The sequence below is a fragment of the Leishmania donovani genome, chromosome 31, assembly GCF_000227135.1.
Source record: "Leishmania donovani BPK282A1 complete genome, chromosome 31".
Lineage (NCBI taxonomy): Eukaryota > Euglenozoa > Kinetoplastea > Trypanosomatida > Trypanosomatidae > Leishmania > Leishmania donovani.
The window spans coordinates 1321100-1329954 of record NC_018258.1 but is presented as its reverse complement, the minus strand read 5'-3'; the positions used below and the strand labels follow the sequence as shown (position 1 = coordinate 1329954).

General features: G+C 56.2%; 3 protein-coding genes and 2 non-coding genes across 5 annotated transcripts; 4 read left to right on the top strand and 1 right to left on the bottom strand.

Moving 5' to 3' along the window:
• The first annotated feature begins 218 nt into the window (after window positions 1-218).
• Window positions 219-299, top strand: LDBPK_31_tRNA5. The gene has a single exon. It is a non-coding gene; the product is annotated as a tRNA-Ser (tRNA).
• A 34-nt stretch (window positions 300-333) lies between these two features.
• Window positions 334-406, bottom strand: LDBPK_31_tRNA4. The gene has a single exon. It is a non-coding gene; the product is annotated as a tRNA-Phe (tRNA).
• A 455-nt stretch (window positions 407-861) lies between these two features.
• LDBPK_312800 (hypothetical protein, conserved) lies at window positions 862-1302 on the top strand (the record flags this gene model as incomplete). The annotated part of the gene is made up of 1 exon (XM_003863318.1): window positions 862-1302. One exon carries the CDS (start codon window positions 862-864, stop codon window positions 1300-1302), a length of 441 nt encoding a protein of 146 aa, XP_003863366.1.
• A 348-nt stretch (window positions 1303-1650) lies between these two features.
• On the top strand, window positions 1651-4908 carry LDBPK_312790 (phosphatidylinositol-4-phosphate 5-kinase-like protein; the record flags this gene model as incomplete). The annotated part of the gene is made up of 1 exon (XM_003863317.1): window positions 1651-4908. One exon carries the CDS (start codon window positions 1651-1653, stop codon window positions 4906-4908), a length of 3258 nt encoding a protein of 1085 aa, XP_003863365.1.
• A 1025-nt stretch (window positions 4909-5933) lies between these two features.
• On the top strand, window positions 5934-8609 carry LDBPK_312780 (hypothetical protein, conserved; the record flags this gene model as incomplete). The annotated part of the gene is made up of 1 exon (XM_003863316.1): window positions 5934-8609. One exon carries the CDS (start codon window positions 5934-5936, stop codon window positions 8607-8609), a length of 2676 nt encoding a protein of 891 aa, XP_003863364.1.
• Between the last annotated feature and the right edge of the window lie 246 nt (window positions 8610-8855).

Genomic DNA, 8855 nt, shown 5'->3' with positions numbered 1-8855 from the left:
CGGCACCCCCGCCGCGCGGCGCTCCCCCCCGACCCCCCAACCCCACCCCACCCCACACCACCACGCCCCAAGGGGCCCCCACCCCGTAAACGGAAACCGGAGCCCCGACCCACCCATAACCCGGCGCCGACCAGCACGCCCGAGCGGAAAGACGCGACATCAAGGCAGACACATTTTTCGCCAACGGCTCTTCAAACTTTTCAAACGAACAAGACGGAGTCACCATACCCAAGTGGTTACGGGGACTGACTAGAAATCAGTTGCGATCTCGCGCGCAGGTTCGAATCCTGCTGGTGACGCTTTTTTACAGAGGCGGGTCGGGGAAAAACGGTATGCCGCGACCCGGGATCGAACCAGGGACCTTCAGATCTTCAGTCTGACGCTCTCCCAACTGAGCTATCGCGGCTTAGCGAAGAGCTGCCAATTCAGAGAAGAGAAGGTTGGTCGCCCGCGCCCTTCCCCCGCCGGGGCGGGCCGAAGCCAGGGGCCCATACCTTCCCTGAACCGCCCCCCGGAAACGAAAAGGGACAACACCGAGCACCAAAGAAAAAAGCGTTTGCTTTCTCGGTGCCGGAATCTCCGTCAGCGTACAAATCCTCGACAGAACACCCGCGACGCCTTCACTTTTCCCCTCCCAAAAGCACCCACGGCCAATGCACACCCCAGCCCACTCTCAGCGAGAGCACCGCGCAACCCTAGTAGAGCTGCTTGATTCCACTGGTCTTCGCAAACATCCCTCTTCTCTCTCAGATCTCCACACTTTCTCATTATCCACACAGCTTACGCGTGCCGCCACGCATCCCAGCTCATCTACACATAGGTACCCCCGCGCTCAGCCATTCCTCCGGTTTCCGCAAGAAAATGGTCAGCTTCCTCGCCCTTGAAGTAAACCTCGTGATGGTGCCAGTCCTGACTCTCTTTCTCCTCTACTGCGTTCCCATACGAGCCATCTCCGTCACAGCGGAGCGCATCACTCGCCTTGTGGAAGGGTATAACATCAACGGATTGACAATTATGTCCGCCATGGCCATCATATCGTCTTTCTCCTTCCTTTTCCACATCCTCGAGTGGAACTCCAAGTATGCCGCGAAGCAGCGCTTCACCGACATAAGCCTGCAGCTGCAGCATGACAACAAGCGGCTGAGACTGGAGCGCAACATGTACATCCAGCTTGTTATCTGCGTTCTGTGCCTCGCTGTCAAGAAGTGTGCAACGCTTCTGAGACATCAAGAACCTCGCCGCGAAGCATCCGCTGCTCCTTTTCGCGCAGCTGCAGCAACGGCGCACACGAAGGCAGCGTAATCGTGTGTGTTGGCGCACATTCATACTCTCGATCGTAGAAGTTTTTCCGTTGCCGTCGTCGCCGAACTGTATTATCTCTCCATCCGTTATCTTGCTCCACGGCCAACTTCATCTCAGCAAGGTTGCTAATGCTTTCAGCCAAGTTTTCTCTTGGGTGCAGCACAGCGCGCTGCTGCTGCATCAATAGCATCCTTTCATCCACGTTAGTGTACCTCGGGTATTCTGAGACGAGCTTTCTCTCTGTGCACCCCTTCCTTTCTGCATGGCACTCACCGGCTTCTTTTAACCACATCGTTCTCCACTTCCCACCTTTGATTTCACGACCAAGAAAGCAAAGCTTCTGACTACATGAGCATAAACTCGTCTGCACAGGCGGCAGCGCCAGCTCCAGCGACTCCGAAAGGATCAGCGTCGGATACCGGCGGTACACTTACTACCGCAGGCAACGAGCCAACAGTGAAGAAGAAAAAGAAGCTCTTGAATGGCACCAACATCAAGTTCACTTTCCCCAGCGGCGCCACATACGAGGGAAGTTTCAGGGATGGGAGGGTCGAAGGATACGGTGTCTACACTTACGCCAAAACCGGCGATGTCTACGAGGGCGAGTGGAAAGCAGACCTCAAGCACGGTCAGGGCTGCTACACCTTCGCGAACGGCGACAAGTACACTGGACAGTGGTACATGGGCAAGAAGCAAGGAAAAGGGCAGTTTGTTTTTGTCAATGGGAACGAGTATGTCGGCTCATGGAGGAGGAATGAAATGAACGGCTACGGTCTCTTTTTGCTCGCGTCGAACGGTGACCGCTACGAAGGCTATTGGAACGAGGGCGTCCGGCAAGGGGAGGGGCGCCTCTACTACGGCAACGGTGACTTGTACGACGGTGAGTGGTGTAGCGGCCAGCAGCAGGGCCTCGGCGTTTTTTTGCAATCGAATGACGACTTGTACTGTGGCCAGTGGGATGCCGGGGTCATGGACGGAAAAGGCGTCTTGCGAGAGAAGGGCATCCTCTTCCTTGTCGAATACGTAGGAGGCTACCTCATTTCAAAGCAAAGGCAGAGCGATGCCCTCGACGAGACAGAAAAGGAGTGGGCGCCTGCCTACCGACATTATCTTGCCTGGATTGAACGTCACCAAGCTCCGGCTGCGTCAACGCTAACGGCGAAGGAACACAACAAGCTAAGAGACGAACTTCAAGCAGCCCTCGCTGAAAACAGCATTCTTCGAAAGCGTCTCGAAGACCTACTTGCCCTGCATCGGCCGAAAGCTCTCTCGGATAACTCAGGCGGAGAGTCACCTTCTACATTTCTTTCGGCTGCTCTGGAGGAGGCTGGCGCAGAGTACTGGAAGGAGTCACTGCGGAAGCTCGAGAGCAGGCTAAAGCTACTTGAGTGCACACTTGCCGAACGTGTTGTGGAGGTGCGGAAGCTTAGAGAGCAGCTCAAAAAGAGCGATGCCAAAGTGCGCGAGCTGGAGCTCGAAGACACACGGCGCAAGGTGTGGCTTCGTGGCACGAAGGATAAAAGTGCGAAGGAAACACCGCTATTCAACGCACAAGCGCCATCTGCGCCCCCAGGACTCCTAGACATGGACATTATCGACGCCAACGAGGTGGATCAGCTGAGGGAGCAGAACGCTGGGCTGATGCGGCTGAACGAAGAGCTGCAGCGGAAGGCATCCTTTCTCGCGACCGAAAACGCAAAGCTTGCCTTGAAGGAGGAAGCCGCCGAAGAGCAGTACGACAAACTCATGGAGGAAGTGGAGAGGTTGCGGGTGACTTTGGAAAATGAAGGCCGCGTCAACATGAGTATTGAGCCGCTGAAAACTGGAGACATTGCTGCAACAGCAGCAGTGTCAGAGTCCGTAGCAGTAGGGGTGTCTTCACCGGTGTTACCCCCGTTTTCACCCGAGATGAGCTTAGCACGTGAAGAGCTTCAGCAGAGGCTCATGCAGGCCAACCAGCTGAACATCGAGCTGCGGCTTAGAATGGGCAAACTGGAGCGAACAGCTCAGTCGAAACCAAGCGTCGCTGAACTCTCCTCATTCACTCCGGAGGCTTCCGAACTCGCGCGTGAGAATGAGATGCTGCGCTCTGTAGTAGCCAGTCTTAAAGCAGAATTAGCGGTGATGCAGAGTGGTTTGAACGATGCAAAGCAGCAAATTGCTCTTGCCCATCAGCGACAGGTAGAGCTGGAGGAGTCCATGAAGATGATCACACACCGCAAAGCAGCCAACCCCCAGTTGCATGAGGCGCTGGAGCGGAAATCTGCGCGAATAGCGAATCTAGAACTGGAAAACGCAGAGCTCGCACGACTGTTGGACGAGACCCGTGCAGACCTGGAGGAGAGGCAGGCAATATCTTTGGAAACGAAACAGCAGTCGAGTTTCGGATCGTCGACCGTCGGCGGCGCACTCAACGAGCTCGAGTTCGCTCAAAAGGAGGTAAAAAAGCTGCAGAGGCGAATAAAGAAGTTCACGGGCGAGCGAAACAGTGTGACAGAGCAGGTTTACGAGTTGCAAATGTGGTTGGCTCGCACCGATCGAACCCTCAGTGCACTACAGGGCCGGGTTACCGTGTTCGCCTCCATCGCTGGCGATGGTATCAGTGGTGCAGCAGTGGCAGATGTGGCCGCGAGAGTCGATGCCACCGATTCCACGAAGCTGGTGGTGTGTGACTGTGGAGAGGAGACAACCTACCAGTACGACTACTGCTTTGATAAAGATGCCTCCGTGGAGCAAGTCTTCGCTGAGCTTTGCGGCCCTTTGGCTTTTGTGTGGTCGGGCTACCAGTTGGCGCTTATGACGGTCGGCGGGTTTCGCTCAGGGAAGACCGGCCTCGTGAAAGAGATCCTTCCTCTTTTCACGAAATACCTGTCAAAGGAAGCGGGAGAGAAACCACAACGCTTGTTTTTCAGCTTCACCTACCGTGTCGCCGTTGTTGAGATTTCTGCGCGTGGAGGCTTCGACTGTGCATCGGGAGACAACGTCACGGAGGTGTGCTGCGATTCGAACGGATTTGTGCAGCCAAAGAACGTGCGCTTCGTCGACTGCACAAGTGGTAGCATTCCCATTGTGATCGACAACCTTCTTGCCAAACGGCGGCAGCACTACAACGGCCGCTCACATACCTGGATCCAGCTCCAGTGTGTACGGACAAGCGTCGCGCGCCAGTGCCAGACAGTTGGCCGACTGACCATTTTTGATTGGTGCGGCAGCGCTTTGCTTGCATCGCAGAAGAAGGACATCGAGAGCGCGCGCTTTGCGAACGCGTCTAGCCAGGGTCTGCGAGACCTCGCCACAGCACTCGCGGGCGAGCTGCCTGTGATTCCGTACACAAAATCTGTAGAGACTTCGCTGCTGTTTGACTTGCTCGGTGGCAATTCGATAACTGCGGTGGTTGGCCGCATACGATCCTCCACGGAGCACATCGAGGAGACCCTTCGAACACTTCATGTTTTGACTTCTCTCTTCGGTGTGTGCAACGGACCTCTAGTGCCGGACAATCAAACCAGCGATGAGATTCGTTGGCAGGGTCTTGTTGCAGCGCTGTGCTCCGACCACCAAGCGGAGAGAGAGCTGAAGGCGGTTGAAAACATCCGGGACTTCTAGAGCAATGCGGGTCTCTTTCGTGCTACAAAATGTACATACCTTACGGGTTCTTCCCTTCCCATTGCTTGCTTTGTCGTATCATAACTCCATCTTAGCAGCATGTGAACAGCCTTTTTCTTGAGCACGTCTTGAGGTGTTCTTCCTTGAAGGCTCTCTGCAAGAGCACCAAAGGAAGGGCTTACCGCAAAGCGATGTAAAGCGAGTAAAGACTCCCCGTCATTTCCATTGGCATGCTTCGCCAAGCGCTCACCTTCTCTGTACCCTGCTATGCTCTTCTTCTTTCAGATCTTGAGGAACCGAGCCCTTGTAGGCCTTTGCGGTTTTCCTACCACGACAGGGTGTCGTGGGTGATGCAAAAAAGGCGGGATACGTGTGTGTACCTATTTGCTCGTAGTGTTGTCCAGAGCGCGAATGGAGGGAGAGCAGAGTGGTATACTGTTGCACGGAAAGCGGAAAGTCGCCAGTTAGAGTGAGGTGTGAAGATGTATTGCAATGCATCGTGCCTTCGACGTCATTCTCTATCCCTTTTATTCTTTCCCACGTGGCTGCTCTGTGGCTGTCGCGACTGCATTGTGACTGGCTGCAAGCTGCTTTAGCGGCGTAGCCATGCACATCTGTAACTGCTGTGTCTTCATTCTCTTTTTTCTTCTTGTAGTGCTGAGAGGATCCTACAGCACCCATTCACCATTTCTTTGCTTGGATCACAAGGCCCAACACACACACACAATGCCGTTTCTCGATAGCGTAACACTGCATGACTTTGAAGCTGTAGACGTGCACTGTGACTGCTCCCGAAACTGCCAACTTCTGTTTGCTCATGAAGTGCCGCGCTGTGCGACTCCCTTGGCCCTTTTTGGTTCCCATAAAGACGCGCATCTCGCATATGAACTTCCTCCACTTCACTACTCTTTGCTGCTCTTCGTCTCCCTACTTGCTCTCTCGCTGTTCTGTCTTCGGACTTCTTTCGTCTGTTGTCTTTTGCGTTGAGATGATTGCCACACAGAGGCCACTTTTAGGCCGCATCCATGGTGCGACGGCGCCTTGTTATCGATCCGATTTGGAGAGTGATCGATGCACAGCAGTACCACTCTCTATGGGAAGTCCTCTCTGCTGAAGCTGTGTCTTACGGCTTCGTTGGATTCGACATGGAATGGACGACGACACTCCAAGTACCCGATGCGGACAGCGACACCAACAGACCCCCAATGGCATGCGGTACGTCTGGAAAGTCGAAGGCGCGACGACTGCTGGGGCCCGTCGCAACGATTCAGCTAAGCACGTACTCGTGCACAATTGTGGTTAAGTGGATCCACTTGCACGCCTTGACCGCCGGTGGCTTCGCCGATGTTCTCCGCGACCCGTTCGCTCCTGCGTCGGCTTGCTGGCCGTGCTACCGTGAGGGGCAGAGGCAAAACTCGGTGGCCCTTCTGCATAAAGTATACACAGATCTGTTGCGCCTCATCCACAACCGACGCATATTCAAGACCGGCGTCGGCATCCATGGGGATGAGGTGAAGCTCCATCGCGATTACCCGGCGGCCCAGCTTCGGTCAGCGGTGGATCTGGTTGAGTTGGCAGATGCCTGTTTGCCTGACATGGTGCCTGATCACAGCCTCAAGCACACGAATCAGGAGGTGACTCTGGTAAGAACCGACTCTTTGCGCAGTCTCAAGAACATGTGCAGTGCCCTCACAGGGCGAGAGCTGGGCAAGGACATGGCTGTTGTGATGAGCGACTGGGGCGGCTGTCACGGCGCTCTAACACCGCTCCAGATTGAGTACGCAGCACAAGACGCTGAGGCGTCGTACGACGTCTGTGTCGCCATTTTAAAGAGCGGTGGCTTCATCGTGGACAACCCGATCTGTGCGACGCACTCAGACAACACAGCAACCCATTTGCCGTGGTGTACGGTGAAAGAGCTTGACTGCCGTGAAGTGCTGGCTTGCTGCGCCAGACCGCCAATGAGCTCGTTTAAAGGCACCTCCGCTGCACTGAAAGACGCTGGAAACGCGACAGGGGGAATCCTATGCGATGCCCTTGGAGCTGGCGTGAACGCATCAGCGTCGAAGGAACCTTGCACTACTGCAGCAAACGAGGGTGACCCGCTGCAGTGGTGCAAAGGCCGTGAGCGGCCGTACTATGACAACATCAGCGTCTTCGATCCCGACATGCAGCTGGTCTTTACAGTGGACAAGACCAAAGCGGATTGGTACGTGAACAAGAAGGGACTAGCGAGGGTGGTGCAGTGGCGCACCCCTGCCGGCGCGATAGTGAGGGAGGAAGAGAAGGCAACGCTCTCTGACTCGGTGGATAACTTGGTGGTGACCGCCATTCAGCTCAGCTTCGTGCCAGACTTTTCTCGCTACAACGACGTGCACATCCGTCGTAACATGGACTACTTCAAGCAACCAAAGGAGAACATCTGCGTCGTGTGCGGTAGTGGCGGGATGCTTGTGCGGTTTGCCGTCGTACCACTCATGTACCGCCGCTTTTTCCCGAGTGTGTACATGAGCCACAACAGCTACGACCTGCTTTTGCTGTGCCCTCACTGCTTTGCCAAGTCTCGGCGGTTGTACGATCGCCTGCGCCAGAACGTCGCCGACGACTTCGGCATTCCACTCATGCATCTGCGCGGCAAGCAGCGGGACGAGTACGCTGATGTAATACTGAAGACGGAGCAGGCTATCAACGCACTGTCTGCTGCTTACGAGGAGGCGAAAGAACGAGTGTTGCCCACACCGGGGCACGAGGATGTGCCTGAGAGAGACTGCGATCTGCACCCGCGCCTCCGGCTTCGAGGGATGCAAGACTTTCTTTCGCTGATGGTGCATCGTGAGATTTTGGACAAGGTATTCAGCTTCGCCAAAGCGCTCCACCATCACTACGAGTCCTTGCAAAGGCACGGAGAAGCGTGCGACAGCGGCATCGATAAGGAGAACGTAGTGGCCACACCTGGCGGTGCTTGTCGTCCTTCAGGGACGCCAACGGGGCGCAGGAGGAGCGACAGACGCCACCGTCAGAGGGCCGGCACCGCTCGTGCAGCTGCCGCCACCATTCTCCCGGAGGAGCGGCGCACCATGATGATTGAATACCTGCAAACACACGCTTCTGTCTACCCATTCTTCGCACGCCAAAGAGGCGAGGACAGCTGTCAGGCCGGCTGGCAGCTTCAAGACGCTGTGTTTCACGCTGAGCGTGATGGCGCCGCATCGGCGCAAGGCGTACGTTTCATTTTGACCGGAGTTTCCGCATTGCCGGACGCCGCTGGATACGCGTACAGGGAGAGCGCTGGAGTGCAGCAGGGCAACTCGAGCCGCAGTGTGCTGACTCGGTACTGGGTCGGCGAGCATTCGGAGCTGCTGGCACTGCTCCCCACCTTGACTCGTGCGGAGGAGCGGCTGCGTCAGCCAGCGAGCAGCGATGAGACGAGGGAATCAAATGGCGGCCCTGCGCAGCGAAGCTCGCCACCCGCGGATATGACGGCCGATAGTGAGGTATCGGAGGTGCCGTACGTGGACAGCCACGCGTTTCTGGTGGTGCGTCTTCTCTTGGAAAAGTACTCCGATGCATCGTCGGGTGCCAAGACCGGTGAACACGCGGTAGGCCAGTTCATCTTCCGCTGGCGCTCTAGTTTCGTGGAGGGCATGCATCCGCAGCACTTGCCGCGTGGGTGGACTCCGGAGGATGGCATTCTACGGTGACCGGTTGTCGCCAGTTTTGCGCTTGAGTGTGGTGAGTAATATATGTGTGTGTGCGTGTGCCTCGCGCTCTCGGTCAAGTAGCGGCCTCGCAGCCGGCGGATGTGCGCTGGGGCGCTTGTTCTTTCCGCATTGAGACGCGAACAAGTACGCGCCACGCGAACATGACGGAGCGGAGGCTTCTGCGCATCGTGCCTCTCGCTCGCAAGCCGCGCGTGCAACCCTCCCCGAAAGTGGCCCTGAGGCGCG